Source organism: Andrographis paniculata, unplaced genomic scaffold (genome assembly GCF_009805555.1).
Source record: "Andrographis paniculata isolate CXL003 unplaced genomic scaffold, ASM980555v1 Contig5END, whole genome shotgun sequence".
Classification (NCBI taxonomy): domain Eukaryota; kingdom Viridiplantae; phylum Streptophyta; class Magnoliopsida; order Lamiales; family Acanthaceae; genus Andrographis; species Andrographis paniculata.
In genome coordinates, this window is record NW_026137595.1 from 2,666,504 (window position 1) to 2,688,251 (window position 21,748).

General features: G+C 30.1%; 1 protein-coding gene and 1 non-coding gene across 2 annotated transcripts; one reads left to right on the forward strand and one right to left on the reverse strand.

Annotated features, from left to right (window-relative positions):
* Window positions 1-3,534: 3,534 nt before the first annotated feature.
* On the forward strand, window positions 3,535-3,606 carry TRNAC-GCA (transfer RNA cysteine (anticodon GCA)). The gene has a single exon. It is a non-coding gene; the product is annotated as a tRNA-Cys (tRNA).
* A 204-nt stretch (window positions 3,607-3,810) lies between these two features.
* On the reverse strand, window positions 3,811-10,484 carry LOC127258662 (ABC transporter G family member 15-like). Its single transcript, XM_051285587.1, has 9 exons — window positions 10,076-10,484; window positions 7,143-7,222; window positions 5,717-6,178; window positions 5,509-5,631; window positions 5,305-5,436; window positions 4,941-5,231; window positions 4,594-4,866; window positions 4,415-4,522; window positions 3,811-4,337 (listed from the first exon to the last, which is right to left on the reverse strand). The coding sequence occupies exons 1-9, from the start codon at window positions 10,275-10,277 to the stop codon at window positions 3,975-3,977; spliced, it is 2,034 nt and encodes a 677-aa protein (XP_051141544.1). The 5' UTR covers window positions 10,278-10,484; the 3' UTR covers window positions 3,811-3,974.
* Between the last annotated feature and the right edge of the window lie 11,264 nt (window positions 10,485-21,748).

The window sequence follows — 21,748 nt, forward strand, 5'->3', positions numbered from 1 at the left end:
GAAAATCAAGAATCTCCAAAACAAAAGAACCAAAACATTATCACCCCTCAAACCAGAAAAGTATCTACTCCATAATTAAATAATAAAGAACAAGAGAGAAAGATGAAGTCATAGTGGGAGGGGAAATCTTCTCTGTCGATTTGCTCCTGCGCGATCTATGGATCTGTCAGTCTCCTGCTCTTGTGCGTATCTGCCCTAGCCGTTCTCCCCACTTTTGAAACGTGTGATCCCTCCTTTTATTTAATGTTTGCCATAATTATTTTGTAGATGGGCTTTTGGGTCTTTAATTTATTTTATTTTATTTTATTTTTTTGCCAATTATGCCAAATTTAATATTTGTCCTCTGCACACAGCAAATAAACAATTCGGAGTAACAAGTATTTTAAAGTTAAAAATTGTATAAATGAAATTTATGGGTTAAAAATAATCTAAATCACCTTGGCTATTGAATTGGCTTCAAACTTTTTTTTTTTTAATGATTTATTTCGTCTCTCTTTAATTTTTCATTTTTCGAAAACATATTTAATAAATATTATATATATAAAAAAAGACTTCAAAGCATATAATAATAACAATAATTATTATTATTATTATTATAGAACACAATAATGTTTTCAAAGTAATAAGTTGGGACGCATCTTATTTATTTACAAGTAATGCCCACATAACTTTAATTAAACAATACGAAAAGTACATCAAGAACAAACAATTTATGCTAAATTGTACAATACATAATTAAATTGAAATACTCTCACCGGTACAAAAAAAATGTAGTGGTAACGCCCCGGCCGGCTCAAATCGGAGCGTCACAGCCACGCCACACTGGAAGGCTCGTTCATCAATCAACTAGCCATACGTTGTGGCGCTAAGGCTAAAACAATAAGTACAAACAACTAAATAGATATTTAGAATTAAAGTGCACCGGCTTATCAATTAAATAAGTAAAGTTCGAATAAAAAACATAAATTATAAATAGTTCAAAAGGCATTAGTCTTTAAACATAATCAATGGATTTCAAAATATTTTAGAAGGTAAAGTAGTTCTTAATTTCCTGATGGATCATGTGACCTAAATGCATCATTTAGGTATAGCGGAAGCATGATCACCTACAAAAAGATCGTAAGAAGAGGGTCAACACAACGGTTGAGTAAGCGCAATTAATCGAAGATAAATTAATGCGGTATAATGCGACAAAATCATTTGAAGAAGATAATTGAATAAGATGACACGTATCATATAAGGGGAACTCACACACACGAGTCGTTTAGTGCCTCCCTTATATCTCATTTTCATTCTCAAATAATAGTGATGAGCACATTACGAAGAAAACTCCACTAGGCCTTAATCAGGACCGGCTCAACCCGGCTTTCCGACCTTATTACTTCGTATGACACTCACATAGTTTCACATAACAAACATAGGGTCACAACCCTCAAGAAAAACTCCACAATGTGTACATAAAGGTTCGAAATCCAAAGTACATGTAAATCAATTTATTATTAGTTTGCGAGGGGCGCCATACGGCCCACAACCCTCTAGTCTCCAATATAACATACCAACAGGGGATTGTACACAATTCATCCCTCCATCACGGATGACGGTCTAAAGACATTTCATCGTAAATGACTCGTACCTCGGAATCACCCAAAAAATTGAACCCGCCATCTCGATCCCTCGACCTAGCTCATTCGAGATCTAGTTCAAGGTTAGCTAGTTTTCCTAAAATACCGGTATACCCTCACATGTTTGCAAGGCACAGAGGTGGAAGGCTATGCCTTATCATCCAAACAATCGACAAACAATCGACGAGTTGATCGGACTCGACGGGTAGTTTCAATTACCAATTTGACCAAATACTCAACATGTTCTTAGGCAAATTTCAAAAAGAGTGTTTTAAACTCAAAATACCAATTGTCAACATTTAACCAAACAAAAGTAGGATATTAGATCCAAACTATAATCTCTTTATTTCGTCAAATAAATATTTGAATAATATGTCAATCACAGTAGGCATAGTCTAACTAAAAAAAATCATAATATTTAAATATAATCGTAAATCTTTTTCCAAAAACTATAACTAGGTTAGGGCAAAAACTAGAATTTCAAACTCATCCTATAAGTTCTAGGATTTTCAATTTAAAATACAATGATAATCTTTACATAAGCCTTAGATAACATTATAATCAACTTTTTAGAAGAAATTTGCAAAACCTAACACTTTTAGGGCAAACCCATTTGACAATAATTTTGAAAAAGTATCAATAGAAAAGGTTTAGAGATTAGAACGTATCATCTATCTAATTAATCTCACTTATTTGAGAAAATAGACCAAAAAGAAAAGTTTCGGAGAAAAATGACTCCAAGGAAGAATAGGAGAGGGGCTGGCGGCGTGTAGACGTGCCTGCTTGCTGCTCCTTCCATTTTTTTTTATTTATTTTATTAGAGATAAAAGACTTGGGTTTTTATTATTTATTTTATCCTACTTGGGCCCAAACTTAATTTTACTCTTAATTCAAATCCAATTCTTTAATTTCTTACACTAAAAGTCCAAAATAAATTAGACCCAAAATAAAATTTATCCGACTCCGGCAAACTTCCGACAATTATTTTACAGGGTATTATAGTAGTAGTCTTATTTTTCTTATTTTCGTGTGTTCCAACATAAAGTACTCACTCATTCGTAGAAATATAGTCTTAGGTTGGATACGAGGTTTAAGGAATATTGATATTATATTGGTAGTTGGTAAAAAATATGGATAAAAAACTTTTTTGCCCTTGTGAGTGTATTAGTATAAAAAGTAGTGAAAATTGTGTAATAAAAATAAAAAAATAGGAGTAGTTTTATGGTGATATGGTTATTTATGAAAATAAAACTATTATTTTGGGACAAAAAAAATGATAAACAAGACTATTGTATTGGGACGGAGGAAGTAATATTTTTTTTAATAATTGTATTATTTATCTAACATTATAAATATTTTTATATCTTACGAAATACTACACAAATGTTATTATTTTTATATTACTTAATATTAATAGGGGTATTGTCATCATTTTTATTGATTTATATTATATACAAATACAATGCTAATATTAAAAAATTTATTTGCAAAAAATAAACAAATATTTTATTCCGGAACGAAAAGAGTAATATAGTACCTCTTCCGTCTCACTTACTGTGTCCATATTGTTATTTTTGTCTGTTTTACATCTCAGGTCACCTTTTTTTTTTTAAATGATTAAACACTTAATTTTATTTTAAATTTTTTAATTTATAATTTTTAAAAATTTTAATTGGATTAATAATTTATATTAATTTTAATCTATAATTATTTATATTATAGTATAATTATACTTATCATAAATTATCATGTTTACCTAACGCGGACATGATAACTGAGCAGGTAGTATAACATGAATAGGTATTTTATATGATTATTGTAAATAGAAAATCCTATGTTTTGGTAAAAATGGAAAAACGGGTAAAAGTAATATGATAGATATTTTGTGACTACATTACAATAATACCACAATGGGTCCATAGCTCAGTGGTAGAGCATTTGACTGCAGATCAAGAGGTCATCGGTTCGAACCCGGTTGGGCCCTTTTTAATTTAATTTTTTTTATTTAATAAATTTTTCCATCCAGCTTTTAATTATGACTAGCATGGTCTTTCAATCATATTTCTAAACATAAAAGATGCTTCCCCAAATTATTGCCAGGACCACAATTAACCCAAATTATAACCATAAATTCTCAAAAATGAGACCAAAAAATAAAAAAATAAAAAAATTACAAAATGGGCAATAGTTATCCGAATCAGTGCAACTCTTTTGAACCAATAATTTCCACATAATGTCACTTACATGTCTTTAGACAATAATCTACAAAATGGGCATTCAAAAGTGCCAACCAACTATTGTCCAAATCAAACACATAAAAAAAACAAAAAAAACAAGTCATTTTTGTTGTCGTCAATGTAATGGGGAGTTGAGACCCTCTTGTGAAGACAAGGAATAATGATGTCTCTTCGAACTATACGGCAGCGCCGCCGCCGCTGCCCGCCGGAACGACGGCCGCTCCCGGAGATTCCGGAGCGTCCGCTTCGTGTAATACCGTCGATATATCGGAAGAGCCCTCTCTTTGAACTTGAGTATCGAAAAAAATAGAATTCTATATGCCACGAGAATGGCCGCGACCACGGCCAAGTCCAACCATTTTGAGCGGCTCGGGTCGATGCCTAGAATAGTCGCGAGGACCACTTCTCCCTTTAGCTTCGGATTCCCCGGGTCGGGCGGGTCGAACTCTATCCCGATCATGTCGTTTTTGTACGCGCCCTATCGTGTTAGTTAAGTTAGTTAGTTCTGTAATACATGGATACGATCGAAAGCTTATTACAATACATAAACGTTACCTGTAAGGCCCAGCCCATGTAGTTAACGTACGACACCGGGTACCTCCAAAATACATCGGGAAGATCCGGAAGGAGCCGGAAGAAGCCCGATGACGCCATCATGATTCCCTGCATTAACAACGGATATGTAATAACATGATAGCTTTGACGTTTGCCTTGAACACGTAAGGAATACTTACGATGAAACCGGCCCCGATTATGACGCCCATCAAGAAATTGGGGACAAGCGCAGCCACGACCATCATGCAACTCTCGACTACAGATATGGAGAGGAAAAGGTCGAGGACGGCAAACATGTAGTGCGAGAAGCCGGAGTGATACTTGACCATGAAATATATGATCGACGCGGAGCTAAACGACATTACAACCAAGAAAGGGAAAGAAGAGACGAAGTTCGATGTAATAAACACCGCGACACCGTAATGCCCGTTGAGCCTTTCTCTGTAAAACACCTGTTCGTTCGAAGACAAGAAACTATGAAACTTGTAAGAACACATGATCTTGTAATATCGTAAGAAACTATCACCTTCATTTCTTCGATGAAAGACGGAAAGCCTCCGATCGTCATGAATGTCATGAACCCGGATATGAATCCGCCGCAGGCTCCTCGCGCTAGAATTGCGTGGTAATTGGAACCGACGTCGTGGAAAACGGAGCCAACGCAAACTGCTACGAGAGCGAATACTAGGATTCGGAGCCAGTAATAACCGAAGTCCCTAGACATGTTTACCGACGATCGCTTCGTTAATGTCGAAAACTGCTTCCACCATGTCGCCTGGCTGCCGCTAGTCTCCTCAAAAACAAGTGCTCCCTTCGACTATGTCCGAAAATTAGATTTCATGTCGAATGTAGTATTAAATGTGTAGGTAAGAACTAGACAAAATGCTTACATTGGTCGCGAATTCTTTGATCTTAGCCTTTCCCATTGCAGCGAATTTCGAGCTTTGATACTTGTAAAGAAGTCGAGCTCTGATCTCAGATGTTGACAAACTCATCCTCGAATCCGAAGAACCTGTAATGTTCTGCAAGGCGAAAAAATTGCATCGTAAATTCGACGTTTATGTTCCAAAATAAGTGACAGAGAAAAAACTCACTCGCACTCGTTGCGAGCCCATCAAAGTGTTGTGTACGTCGTCGAAATCTGCGTTTACGCATCGAAGAAAATGATCGGACGGATTCCGCTTGCTAGGACAGGGGAATCCAACATCAGCGAAGAACTGATTCGATCGAAAAAACAGAACAACATGAGACCTTAAACGATGTAGTAATCAGACAATACTAAAATGTGCTAAACCTACATACCTGGACCGCCATTTCGGCTTCGCCGAAATAAATCGTCTCGCCATTCGACAGCAGCAAAAGATCGTCGAACAGGGCAAAGACCTCGCTGCTCGGCTGGTGAACGGAGGAGACGACGGTCCTGCCGCTCCACGCGACGTTTTTAAGCGCCTGAACGACGAAAAATGCGGCGGCGCTGTCGAGGCCTGTAGTCGGCTCGTCAAGAAACAAGAGATACGGTTGCGTTATAATCTCCAATGCGATGCTCAATCGCTTCTTCTCGCCGCCGCTTATGCCGCGCAAATGCCAATTGCCGATCAAATGATCGGCGCAATCTTGAAGTCCCATTTCAGTTAGCGTGTTTTCGATCATCGAATGCACCTCCTCAGTCGACACATTGCTCGGAAATCGTAACTTTGCCGAGTAAGCTATGGTCTCCCTAACCGTTAGGGTCCCCAAGAACACATCTTCTTGAGTCACATAAGCCTCAAAGACAATACGAATTAAACAAGTCAAACATCAATCAATATGCCAATTCTTGAATTTTAATTGAAATAGATAGGGGTGGACACAGTTCGGGTATTTGTAAATATGCAGATATTTGGTGTTCGAATCAAACTGAACAAATACCCGAAACCGCGAACCGTATAGGAGATTATTTGTAATATTTGTAAATAATTCGAACCGAATCAAAATTAAAAAAAAAATACATTAAAAAATAATTTAAATTCCAATTTAACAAGAATATTTGCAAATATTTCGAACCTCCGAATTGAAACCGAATTGAAACCGAATCAAATATAATTATTAATACTACTTTTGTCCGGCTCTTAGAGTCTCATTTACTTTCTTCTTTTTTTTTTTTACGCCGTGTTGATGTTTAAATATTAATTATTATATCCAAACATAATACAAATTAAAAAAAAATTGCAAAAATATTTCTATAGAAAGATATTTGTACAAAATGTATGCAAATATAAGGATATTTTTATTATTAAATATAATAAGGCAAAAGGTAAATGTGAGATTTAGAGACGGATGAAGGAATATAAATTTTAAAGATATAATAATATAAATATATTCAGTTCAGTTACCAAAACCGAAAAAATATAAAAAAACCGACACTAAATCAAACCGAACAAATATCAAATATACAGTATTTGTATTCGAGCTGAATTTACTCGGTTAACTGAAAACTGAATTCAGTTCAAATTAACATAACAATTCGACAATTCGATTCGATTTTTTTACGGCCATAGAAATCGTGAGAGACATTTATTAAGATCCTAGAATATATATACATTTTTCCAACTACCCTTAAAATGAGCATTAAATTTCCATATATCTGGAAATAGAACATACAGGTTTATATATGGAATGAAGATGAGGACAGGCACTGGGACTTAAAAAGATATATAATCAGTATATATGTATGTATGTATATACTCACAACGACGCCGTATTGAAGCTTCATTTTCTTGCCATTGAGAAGTACATTTCCAGACATGACCACATTCCCAGAGAGCCTACCTGCGAATACTTTGAATGTAAATTTGACAGCAAAACGCCACTACCAAACCAAACCATAAATTTGATTGATTGATTACTGATCAGACACGATTTCAATCTCTCTCTCTCTCTCTCTCTCTCTACTCTCTCTCTATCTCTCTCTTTCCAAGAAGACTAAATTAAACTGCACAGTAAATGCAAGAGTACAAACAGAAAGCAGACAGACACGATAACTACGGCATTAATTTATGCACACTGCCAAAGGTTACCCGAATCGTTGATTCATTCACAGAGGTTGCTCATCTTCGTACTAAATTATCAAATCGACGTATGTAATTGAAATGAATGAAATTAGGGTTTTCTCTTTTCTGGGATCCGATTAATATATATGTTCTGGGTCCATACATATATTTATATGTATATCCAGAATTAATTCGAACAACTTTTTCATCAATGCTGTCGTTTTCGTCTCCAATTGTCGATGTTTTCAAATTTTGTTGCAGAAAAGGGATCTTTTTCTCCTCTGCCATAAGTGAGTGTTGGGAGATCCGGGTCCTCGAGCTGCACCACCACCATTCAGTGATTGCACAGGCGCATGAGGTCCTGGATCTCCCAACAATCATATGTGAATGACATGAGCAAAATCCTAAACCCTAACTCACCCACATCCCACTTCTCGTACTAAGAAATAATAAATGCTATAATAATAATAATAATAATACTTTATTATGCACAAAAAGGGTTCTTTAATTTCTTCAACTAATAAAGTGATAATTACTAATGTCCATTCCCTCAGCCTACGACACCTATTAGGGTTCTTTCTTTTCCATCTATTCACTTACCATTTTGAAAGAAGCAATTCTTCGTAAATATTATTAAAAAAAATACTCCTTTCCTCCGGCAAGAAAGAGCTTTTTGCACATAAATTTTTTAATATTAGTATTATATTAGATTATAGTAAAAAAAAACAAAAATACCCCTATTCGTATGGTGTAATATAAAAGTAATGGCATTTGTGTAATATATTGTAAGTTGAAAGGGTATTTATTATGTGAAGTATGTAGTACAATTACTAAATTAGGAAATAGTAACTTTGTTTTGGGACGGACGAAAATGAAAAACGATAACATTTCAATGGGACGGAGGGAGTATATACATATTTTAATATAATACTCCTTCCGTCCCAAAAAAATGTTGTTATTTTTTATTTTTGTTTGTCCCAAAACAAGATTATCATTTTCTAATTTAGTAATTGTACTACCTACCTAACATAATAAATACCCTTTCAACTTACACTATATTAAACAAATGTCATTTTTATATTATACAATATGGGCATTTTAGTCTTTTTCACTACAACTCATTATAATACTAATATTCAAAAAGTAAACGGCAATCTTGCACCGAAACGGAGAAAGTATATCATTCATTCGTTAAAAGTCAATTATTCAACACAAATATTATTTTTTATATTACTAACATAGTCCTTATGGCACACACAAAAAACCAATTCATTAAAATTGCTAATAAACAAGTTCACCTTTTAAAAATTTTTATTCTATAATAAAACAATAATTTTTTATTTATCATTTTAGGCATCTCAAAACAATAATTTTATTTTATTTATCATTTTTTTCGTCTCAAAACAATAATTTTATATTTATAAATAATTATATTACCATAGAATTATTAAATTTTTTATTATTAAACAAATATTATTATCTTTTACTTATTTAGTAACTATTAATATAATATTGATATTTCTTAAATATCGTATTTTTTTTTTCAAGACATCGGGTCGGGAAGGAGGGAGTATGCAAAAACCGAAGATTTTATTGAATAATCAACTTTCACTTATTTGGTATTATTTATTTTTTCTAAAAATGACATCAAATACATATTATGTTTTTTCATAAAATATCGATCAAATCATATATTAATTTTTTATTTTTTATTTCTTTTGTTTTGTTCTATTATTTTTAAACTTCCAAGATTTTAAAATCTTTTTTTTAAAAAAAAAAAAAAAAAACTGTCGAAGTGTAGACTTTAACTGATCATATATACAAACAACAAACAAAGCAGACATCGTTATAAAAAAAAAAAAAAAAAAAAAAAAAAAAAACACAACAGACACGTATAGTGAGTCGTATAGAATGAATAAAACATTATGTGAAGATTACTTTCCAAGAGAGATCAGATTCAAAACCATAAAAAAAAAAAAAAAAAGGTATAATAGTAATTAGTGTGGGCAAACGGATTAAATCGAGTCGGGTTCAAATTCGGGTCATTTTAAACGGGTTACAAAACTCTCGACCTGAACCTGACCCATTTAATTAAATGAATTGATATTTACAATTTTAACTTGACCTTTTATTAATCGGGTCAACTTGAATCTGACTTATATAACTTGTTTAAATCTAAAATTTTAATTTAAAATTAATTTTCAAATGTATAATATGTATATATATTAAAACAAAAAATTATTTATTTATATCATGAAATTGATATTAAAGAATTGAATTAACAAACACTGCGTAATAGTAAACTAACACAATCCTTTATTTTTTATTGTTTATTTTTGTAAATTTGACCATAAATATTGAATTATACTGATAAAATTTAAAAAATATATTTAAATTTAAAATAATATTAATTAAACATGTTATATCGATTATTTTCAAATAAAAAATTATAGAACTTAGTCTGACCTATTTAATTAAATGGGTTAAACGAATTTGACCCGATCCAATTATTAATTGAGTTAAAAATCTTATCTCAAACCCAATTATTTTAGATTAGGTTCAGATCGAATTATCAAGCCGATTTAATATTTACCGACCATAATAATAATGAGAGAGAGAGAGAGAGAGGGACCTGCTAAAGAATCCAAGAAAGTGGATTTGCCAGAGCCAGAAGGACCCATAACAGCCAAGATCCGACCCGGGAGGGCGTATCCGGTCAGCCCATTTATCAGCCTCCTTGTCGGGCCTTCCCCGGAATTCGGCAGCACCGCCGTTAAATCCTCCCACGCCAAATACGCCGCCGCAGCGCCGCCCACCTCCGAACCTCTCTCCATCCTCACTCAAGATCAAACCCTCCTATCCTAAGTAACACACACACTCACCACGCCCAATACAGATATATATATATATATATATAGAGAGAGAGAGAGAGAGGTGGTGATTCAGTAGTGTGCCATGAATGGAGAAGCAAGGAGGAAGGTGGGAGCAAAGAGGCCATTTATACATACTTGGTGGAGATAGATATACATACAAGTATAGGTGGCTACTACGACTTGTAATTTATTATTACTATTGCATTATATACATTCTCACACTCCATGAATCTGACACGTGTCCACAGGGATTTCTCTCTCTACTATTTAGTATCATTAATTGTTGTTGTTGTTACACTCTCGATTCTGCTGCGCACACACACACTGCCAAACTCTCACCCTCAAACAATTGGCTAATTTAGGGTTTGTTTTGGGTCTATTCACTTGGGTTTGGTGGATTATTTTTATTTTATTACTTAATCATTCGCAATATAATAGTCTTATTTATTATTTTTTTATTTTAAAATAATAGTTTTATTTTTATAAATAAATATATCACTGTAAAATTATCCATATTTTTTCATTTTTATTATACAATTGTTACTACTTTTTACACTAATATACTCACAAGGACAAAAAAGTCTTTTATCTATACTTTTTATTAACTATCAATATTCTTTAAATTTCGTGTAATTAAGACTATAGTTCTGGGACGAATGAAATATTTTTCAGATTTAAGTAGATACTAGAAATGGAATTTTGTAATATAAAAAATAATATTTTGAATTGTAACGCAAAAGTTAATATGTTATTAAAGGTATCAAACATCAATCCTTCGGTTGAGGATTGAGCCAAAATGCATTTTTAAATAGCGAATGTGAATTTTCATATCATAATATATAATTATATATTAATATCCAGCCGCCGAACCAAAACTCGAATAGAGGGACAGCTAATTTTTTTTTTGGAAATTTGATATACCAAAAAATTAATATGATAGCTAGATATATATTGAGATCGTACTGAAATTTTGGCACATTATCGATATATATCATTTTATATCAAAATACTAAAATTTAAAATAATAATTTTGATATCACCATATTAAAATAATTGAATTATTTGTATATACCGAATACTAAAATACCACTGTTATCTTACCAAAAAATCAATATAATATTCTATCACACTGAAAATTTTGATATTTTTTATAATAAAAAAATAAAAAATAATTTTAGTACAAAAAACAATTTATATATCAAAATTTTAATATTTTTTATTATATAAAATTTAAATTTTTTTTATGAATAATAGTAAAAATTTAGGGGTGGGGTGGGGCCGGAGCCGCGCTGTATCAACAAAAGATATGCATAATCTATCATATTCTTCTATATCTTGTCTATCATGTACCTTGTTTTAAGAAACTATTTGTTTTAACTGTAATAACAATACAAGCCACTTTGTTTAAAACTCTAAGGTTATGTTTGTTACATAGAAATGAGGTCAGAAAAATAAAAATTGTATTATTTCTTTTGTTTATTTGAATCAGAGAAATGAAACTTGATAAATAAATTATTCTCCTATACAGAGAAACGATGTTGGAGTATGTATATATTTTTTAATTTTTAAAATATTTTTGTACCATTTAATTTTTATAATTTTTTAAAAATTATATTATTTCAATTTTACCAAAAACAAACTTAATTTATTTTTAAAGTATTTAATTTTTACGATATTTTAAGAAATTGTACTAAAATATAATTTTAAAAAATATCGTATATAATTTATAATATTTTTTTAAAAAAATTATCAAAAATATTTTTCATGAATTCTCATTCGTTTTATCTGGTTAATCATTTATTCTTGTTTGATCATTCGTATATCTGTATTTTTTTTAATATTTCTCAACGAAATTCTCTATTTTATCAAACAAGAGAATTAATTCTCATTCTCTACTCAATTTCATTTCTCTCCAATTTCATTCTCTACTCTCATTTCTCTACAATTTCATTATCTGTAGCAAACTCCCTGGAAGATCTTACCTGTTAAAGAGTTCATTTAATTGATTTGAAAGTAGGATTATCTTTTAAAAATGAATCTTCCTAATATAGTTCTATTCATACAACAATTTTGAAAACTTTGACATTATTCAATATTTCAATAAAAAAAAATTTCTTTGTAAAGCATCATACCAAATACTTCCTCAGTCCATTAAAATTAACTCATTTGGATCCGACACAAAAATTAAGAAAAATAAATATTTTATTAAAAAAATAAGAAAAATAAAAAGGTAGTTGATTTTTTAAATTTTAGTTAAAAATTAAAATAAATAAAGAGATAATATAATAAGTGCAATGAAATATATTATATTGTAAATAAGAATTTAATGAAAAATAATAATTAAATATTGACTTTGTCAAAACTAATAATAAAATAAATTTAGTGGACGGACAAAAATGAAAATAGAAATAATTTTGACAGACAAAAGAAGTACTAACTTTTACTATTTTTGAAATTTTAAAACTCCAAAAATCTCAAAAAAAAAAAAAAAAAAAAAAACAATATGTCTAAACAGAACCTAATCCTAATCTTTGTATCGAGTTTCTGCGGATATAATGGAAGCACCTAGCTCGAATGAGAGCAAATGTGCAACCCACATAAACCTTTTATTTCAACTAAGTATTATTCCATATGTCGTATATATTTTACAATATTTTTTTCAGGACTGTCTTACATTCGTTACAATATTTTTGAAATAAAAAATAATTAACTCTTTAATTGATATATACTGCACTTTATTACGTCGTATTATCCAAATAAAATAATAAATACATACTTTATTCTCCTATCACACAATTTAATTAATAAATTATCTTATTTAATACTATCCACTTAAATTATCATGCCAAAAATTAAATTTATCAAATTATGCAAGACGGATATAGTTGTTTCAAATTTTTATTTTTTTCTTAAAAAAGTAAATTATATCACACATTATTATATTTTATTTAAAAAAATCAACAAATAATATATCAATTCAAAGTACTTTTTATTATTTTCGTCAGTCACATTCAAAATATCTCTTTCATATTTTAAAGAAAATAATTATACATTAATATCAAAATACCTTTAACTTCTACTTAAATTACAAAATATCAAAAATTCTTACACAATTTCACTTACTAATAAAGTATTATGTTTTTTTAATCTATTACAAAATTTTAAAAGGTCTTTTGATTTGAGATAGAAAAAACATATACTATTTATTGCATAGTTTAGAATAAGAATAACTGACCTATTGTGTAGATAACTTTTAAAGATAAATGTACATTTTAATTTTTCAAAATAAAAATGAAAAAATAAATCATTTGTTCTATTCTATTTTAAGAATAGACAATTGTATGAATGGGAAAAAAATGTATGAGCACTTAGGCTGCATTTTTTTGTAGATTTTACATAATATTTTTATTATTCAATTTTTTTTTTAAAAAAAATCAAATTAAATAATAATAATTATTATTATTTTTATATTATATTACAAATTTATTTTACATTTAAAATATTATATTATCATTTATTTTTATCTCATCAAACATCTGTTTAAATTCAACTTTCTACTGCTAAAAAAGACAAACCCCAAATGACAAACCCACAAACAAATAAATTATCTTTTTTGAAAATTTAAAAATATTTAACTATTAATTTAAATATATTCTATTAAATATTATACAATATATCTCTACTAGAAAAAGGTTTGATAATTGTAGAAATTTATAGTAGATTTTAATTTGAAGCAATTAAAAGTCGCGGAAAGCAATTTCGTAACAAATTTATGTCGCAATTTCCTGCTTTAATTATTACATGAGTAATATATGACGTTACGATAAACTTTTCATGACTCTTTAAAGTACCGATTTTTGTAATAAAAATGTCCAAGATCTCTTCATTCCGTGTCTTTTGATTATTTCGTCACAATTTTTTTTGTGACTAATTTAAGTTGCGGCACAAATAACAAAAATACTTGCAATATTTTAAATTATTAAAAATATTGTTATGTTATGATTTCCGTGACGAAAATAACTATAACTTTTTTATTATTGTTCGTAGCTATTTAAAGTAACAAAAGAATGGTAAATTATATAAGACTCTATTGTGTTTTAGTAATAATGCACAAAATACATTGTGTTTTATTTATTGTGTGAACACTACCACAAAAATGCCTATTTATCTCGGAAAATTGTTTCGAACAAAAACGCCGAGACAATCTTGTGTCACAGAACCTTGTTTTGAGACAAATTAGTATCTCGACCATAGTTTGAGACATCACTGCGATAAATTATCTTAACCATAATCTCGAAAGTTATTTTGTGACAAAGTATTGTTGCATATTTGTCTTGAAACACCCCCGAGAGTAAAAATTGTCTCGAAATAAATTTCGAAAAGTATTTCGAGAGTATGAATTGTTTCGAAACAAGTTACAAAATATATTCCGAAATTTGAATTGCCTCGAAATAAATTGCAAAAATATCTCGAGAGTATAAATTATCTAAAAAACAAGTCACGAAAGTAATCTGAGAATATATGTTATCTCGAAATGAGTTGCTAAATATGTTCCGAGAGTATAGATTGTCTCGAAATAAGTCATACAATATATTTCGAAATTTGAATTGTCTAAAACAAAATTGTGAAAAATATTTTGAGAGTATGAATTGTCTTGAAAAGAGTCACAAAAATATTCCGAGAGTATCCATGGTCTCAAAACAAGTTGCAAAATATATTCCGAGAGTAAAAATTATCTCGAAATAAATTACGAAAAATATTTCTAGAGTTTGAATTCTCTTGAAATAAATTGACAAAATAGTCCGAAAGTAAATTTTTTCTCTTAAATCCAAAGCCGACGATCAAATTGCCCACAAGGAGACCAAAGCTCTCCAAAAGGCGGCAAAGCCAAACCAAAGATCAAAGTCTCGGATCGTCCTAAAAAAACATTAAATCCAAAGCCGATGACCAAATCGTCCACACGGAGACCAAAGCTCTTCAAAAGGCGGCAAAGCCAAACCAAAGATCGAAGCCTTGGATCGTCTAAAGAAAACATCAAATCCAAAGCCGACGATCAAATCACCCACACGGAGATCAAAACCCTCCAAAAGTCGGCAAAGTCAAACCAATGATCAAAGTCTCGGATTATCCAAAGAAGACATCAAATCCAAAGCCGACGATCAAATCGCTCACAAGGAGACCAAAGCCCCCCAAAAATCGGAAAAGCCAAACCAAAAATCAAAGTTTTGGGTCGTCCCAAAAAGACATCAAATCTAAAGCCGACGATCAAATCGCCCATACGGAGACCAAAGCCCTCCAAAAGCAGCAAAATCAAACCAAAGAGCAAATTCTCGGAACATCCAAAGAAGACATCAAATCCAAATGCGATGATCAAATCAATCATACGGAGACCAAAGCCCTCCAAAGTCTAACAAAGCCAAACCAAATATCAAAGTCTGGGATCGTCCAAAGAAGACATCAAATCCAAAGCCGACGATCAAATCGGTCACACAGAGACCAAAACCCTCCAAAATCCGGCAAAACCAAATATCAAAATCTTGGATCGTCCAAAAAAGACATTAAATCCAAAGTTGATGATCAAATTTGTCTACACGGAGAAAAAATCCCTCCAAAGTCTGACAAAGCCAAACAAAAATCAAAGCCTCGGATAGTTAGAAGAAGTCAAATCGTTCGCATGGAGACCAAATCCCTCCAAAGTTCTGCAATGCCAAATCGAAGACCAAATCCATTCGGATCATATAAGTCATTCAAAACTAAGTTGGAAAATAAATCGATTCGGAAAGAGAATCAAAGGACTCATTTAGAGAATATGATCTGCTTTAAATCTAAATTAAATATAATTTGTACAAATTTTTGTGTTTATTAAAAATAACACAATTTTTTTGTCTACAATTAACTTAAACTTCCAAAGTTTAAAAAATAATGATGTGTGATTGCATTGAACAATAATTATAATATAATCATTTTTTTCAAAAATATAAAGTCACGGATGTATAATGATATTTTCTGTAAGTTATTGTCACGGGAATGTCACAATTTTTAAAAAAAATCCATGAAATTTTGTTACAACTTCTATTGGTATATAAAGTCATAAACATGTCATTGTGTTATTCTATAATTTATTGTCACAAATTTGTCACAAATTTAGAAAAGTTCACCAGCAAAATTTCACACAAATGATTCCGTATAATTTTCCATGACTTTTCAGTAAAAAGTTGTCAATATGTATTAAAACCATAATTTTCTTTTACCGTAATTTTAGTCTAATTTTCTAGTAGTGAATATTTATAATGTATACTCCATCCGTCCGTCTCTAAGGGTCACATTTATTTTTTGCATAATTGTACTTAATATTAAAAATATTCTTATATTTGTTTAATTTTTGTACAAATGTCATTCTATTAGTATTATAAGATACTCATGAAAATATTTTTGCAGATTTTTTTAATTTGTACTATATTTTGATATAATAATTATTTAAAGATCAATATACAAAAAATAAATAGGACTCTTAAAGACGAACGAAAATAATATATAATTGTGTAAAGTGTCGAAGGGCCCTCAAAATTTTGGGACGTGGACGTGGGCTAAAGCCGACTTGAGCATGAAAGAGACAATACAGTTTGCATGCATGTCTCGTTCTATATACACACTGTACATGAAAGGAACAAGATAGTTTGTTATTGTGTTGGAATTGTGATAACGAGTTTGGATCTTTCGAATTATATGTCTAAACAATAAGATTTCTATTTTTGTATTTTATTTTTATTTTTTTTCTTAACAATATCGGTTGGGGTCTGCAATGGAATCAGCCGTAAAATTTAAGGGAATGAGCAAAATATCAATTTATTTTTTTATTTTATTTAGTAAACAAGATAGAAAAAAGATAGCTAGAAATTAATTTTTTTAGAAAAATATTTAAATTTTTTTAATAAAATTCAATAATTTATACAAAAAAAAAATATATTAAAACAAAAAAATATAAATCAACAAAGTTACAAAAATATTATTATATTTTACACTATAAAATAAAATAAAAAAATTGAAAAATAAAGGGGCAAAATAATTTTAAAAAATACATAATTTTATTATTTTTTATATTAAAAAATTCTATATTTTTGGGGTGGGGCCCCTAGCCCCTGTGTAGAACCGCCTATGGTTGGGATGCTTTAAATCTGATGTTTCAACTTTGTTTGTCATTTTGCTGAATCGTATAGGTCTCGTTGTCTAGTCAGCGAGCCGAAGGCGCAACGTGGTGGAAAAAATTGCAAAGGATATTCTCTACGCATATTTCATAATCATTATTTATTTATTTATTATACTAGTAAAAATATATTTTACATCTTTGCAGAAATCATTTTTTATGTCATTTTATTCCGCGTGATGTTTAAATGACATGACGGCTCTCTCACGTGCGGCAAACTGAAATAAATAACAATTTTTGCGAATGTGTAATATATATTTTGCTAGATTAATAAATAATTGACAAAAGTGATAATTGAGTATACGCAGAGAATTTTTTTTTTTTTTTCAATTTTCCCTGTGTGGCCCCAATGAGGGTTCAGTGCAAAGCTGAACCAAACAGTATGAGCTAGTTACATAGTTTATTTTGATTGTTGGCCTATTTTTTAGATCCAATTAGATGTTTGATTTGTGTTATTGTAAATACTTATTATGGTGTAACTCTTTGTGTGCTGCATTTTGAAATCTTAATAAGATTATTCTTTTTCTATCGTGGATGCAGCCGACGTCCCTCGTTGGCGAACCATGTAATTATGTATTTGTTGATTGTTTTTTATTTTTTTTATTATCTTTATTGTATTCGTCACAACATTATCTAAACAGTTCTAAAGAGGAAAAATTCATTGGACCCAAAATTTTTATTTCTTTGCCAAATCAAAATGTGAAGACTAACATAAACACACCAAACAAATTAAGTTTATGACACCAACCCATTCCTCCTTGTTTGTCCACTTGGGAATTCTTGCACATATATATAGCAAAAATAATTTCTACAAATTCACATATCAAATTAAGCATCCAATCCACAAACTATATAAATGTGCCCATGAATCATAGCCCTTTAGTTTCCATTGAAAAAAATAAAAATAAAAAATAGTATGTTGTAATAAGAAAGTAGCTAGACCTAACTTTGCATGCCCCATAAATGCACACTAAGCTAATTAATTTAATTTTATTGCATTCATCATATATATATATATATATATAATATTATCAACCTTTATTTTATTTTTTTTACAAATATATATATTTCTCAAGTCATAAATATTTTCAACAAATAAAGTATTCCAGTATCATGCAATGCCAGAAAACTAACCAATGGATTGTAATGTCAATGCAGAAGATGGTTTGAACAGAAATTTTGATAGAAGAAAATAGTAAGAAATTGAATTGAATTGAATTGAATTGCATGTGTACAATAACATGGACATTGGCAAATTAATTAATTAATGGCCCCACTTCTTCCTACATTGAATCCATTGTCGAACTTCTTTGTGCAGTGCAGACCAAGAATTTTACAGACATCAAAATAGGTGGCAATGAAATTGATCATTTTATCACTGATCTTTGTGTTTCTACATATATAGAGGAAGGATATATATATATATATATTTATCTAAGCATATGTAATTAATTTGCTCATTGTAATTTATTTAATTAATTAAATTTCTTGATGAATGTTGGAGATAGATCGATCCATCGATCCCATCTTTTTAATTGTTTGTGCTATTTTTCAAGTTCTGAATGTTTTTGGTTTAGTTTGCAATTTTATTATTATTATTTTTTATATATTTTTACCGCGATGATTATTTGTTTATTGAAGAGAATATGTTTTGATGAATTCAAGACTTGCAATTATTTATTTATTTTTTTTGAAATTGTGAGGGCATATAATTTTGTCAAAGGAAATACACTCGGGATCTTTTGCAGAGTTATGGTCAGTTAGGTGCCAAACCCGCTCGTACACCAATGGATCCAAGTACGAAATTATGTCAAAGAAATGGGATAGCATTGAAGGATCCAACCTATTACATGCAGTTGGTAAGTAAGTTGATCTATCTCACCTTCACTCGAGGGGACATATCGTTTGCGGTCCAGAGCTTATCACAATATATGCATGAATCGACAGACATTCATCTTCAAACAACATTCAAGATATTTAAGTATCTGAAAAACAAACCAGAGAGGGGATTGTTCTTCCCAACATCTTCTTCCATGACACTTACACCTTTACAAACAGTGATTGGAGTGCTTGTGTTGATACTAGAAGATCAGTAACTGGTTATTGTATATTCTTGGGAAAGGCACTTATCAGTTGGAAGTCCAAGAAACAAGATGTGGTCTCGCGAAGCTCAACCGAAGCAGAGTATTGGGCTATGGCTGCTTGTATGTGTGAAGTCATATGGCTTCAGTCCTTGACGAAAGAACTTGGGATGACATTGATTGATACACCAATTTTGTTGTGTGACAATAAAAGCACATTGCAGAAAAGTAAAGAATCCAACGCATCACGAGAGGACCAAACAATTTGATATTGATCTTCATTTTGTTAGGGAGCGAGTACAAGGCAAAGAAATTGATGTTGCTTATAGTCCTACAAAGGAGCAGCTTGCAGACGTTATGACGAAGCCCTCCTTCCTAAGTATATAAGCTATATTTTTGGAGACGTAAATATTCAAGAAATGAAATCCCAAAACTTCCCAATTCTCAGCGTTTGATAGCCCAAGAAATTAATCAAGAAGGAAAAACCTCTAAGTCAATAACTTTTCAATCTAACTAATTTTTTGTTTTTAAAATTTTTCCAAAATAATCATTAGATCTAATATTCATTTTTCATATAAAATTATTGGCCTGAAACTTGATCGAGAATATAAGAAAAATAGGCCTCTGGACTATTGGACACAAACTCAAAATGTTAAAAAAAAAAAAAAAAAAAAAAAACTGTTTTTCCTAAGTCCACAATGGGTTACACCAAATATTTCATGTTAAATAATCAATTAATCATAAAATATCATAAGGATAGATCATCCAAAACACTTTTGACACTATTCAATTTAAAAAAAACATCGTATCAAATATATCTTTTCTCTCGTAAAACATCAAATCAAATACTAACTTTTTGGCTATTTTCAAATTTTCAAAATTCCAAAAATCTCCAGAATCTTCTATCTAAACAAACCCGAATGAATCATCGATTGGGCCAGCCCAATTCATCACATTTTGGGCTCGAAACCTTTGGGCCAATTATGTCGATTTGAATGGCTAGACTGGATGGGAACCAAGTTGCATTACTTCAACACAACTCAATTCTATCTGATCGATTGGAAGTCTTTGGGATCAACCTTCTTTTATTGATGATTTTGAAATTCTTGCAGCTATTTATCAATAATATTTTTTTTAAAAAATATCAAATTAAAATTTTTCTTTAAAAAAATATTATATGGAATATCCAATTTTTTTTTATTTTCTTTTTTACAAATTTTCAAAACTTCACAAACTTTTATATCCTAAAAAATTTACATCCAGAATAAACTTAATAATACAACACACCAACAATTGTCCAAATCTATTAAAATAGATAGGCAGGCTAATTGGGCCCAAACTAAATTATAGCCCGAGTCGGCCCAACCCGAACACTTTGTTCTATATATATATATATAAAGCAAATGACCAACAAGTAACTCTGAAATAACAGTAATACAAGCTTGTACATACATATATATATATATATATTTACATTGGTAATTCTAAAAATAATAAATATAGTAAAAATTAATTTTTATTTTAACTAAACTATTTAGTCATTTTAATATTAATTTATAATTATTTTTATTAATACATTTTTTAATTACTTATTAATTACACAATACTTAAAACTTTGTGTCTAAATTAAATGGGACAATTAACTAGGAAGGATGAAGTAATTAATATTCCCTCCGTCTCAATTCAAAGTATTATTTTTTATCATTTTCGTCTGTCTCACTTCAAAGTACTTTCTTTCAAAAAGTAATCATACACTAATATCAAAAGACTCTTAACTTTTACTTAAATTATAAATATATTATTTTACGCATACAATTATTTTATACATAAAGTCAAAATAACAAAATGTTAAAAATTCTTACATATTTCTAATAATAATATAATAATATTATTTTTTAATTTACTATAAAACCCCCAAAAAATTTGATTGAATTGAGACGAAAGAAGTATAATATTTATAAAAATATACTACTTTTGTCCGGCTCCAAAGATCTCATTTACTTTTTAGATGTTGATCTTTGAATATTAATTATTATATCAAAATATAGTACAAATTAGAAAAAAATTGCAAAATTATTTTCAATAGTGTCTTGAATTAATAGAAGAACATTGGTAAATTTGTTTTTACAAATATAAAAATATTTTCA

Excerpts from the sequence above, each read along its gene's own strand:
- LOC127258662 (XM_051285587.1), bottom strand. The coding sequence starts at position 10,277 with ATGGAGAGAGGTTCGGAGGTGGGCGGCGCTGCGGCGGCGTATTTGGCG. Across the intron at positions 5,437-5,508 it reads TGGGCTCGCAACGAGTGCGA|AACATTACAGGTTCTTCGGA; the intron begins GTGAGTTTTTTC and ends TTCGCCTTGCAG. Across the intron at positions 4,867-4,940 it reads CTTTCATCGAAGAAATGAAG|GTGTTTTACAGAGAAAGGCT; the intron begins GTGATAGTTTCT and ends TCGAACGAACAG.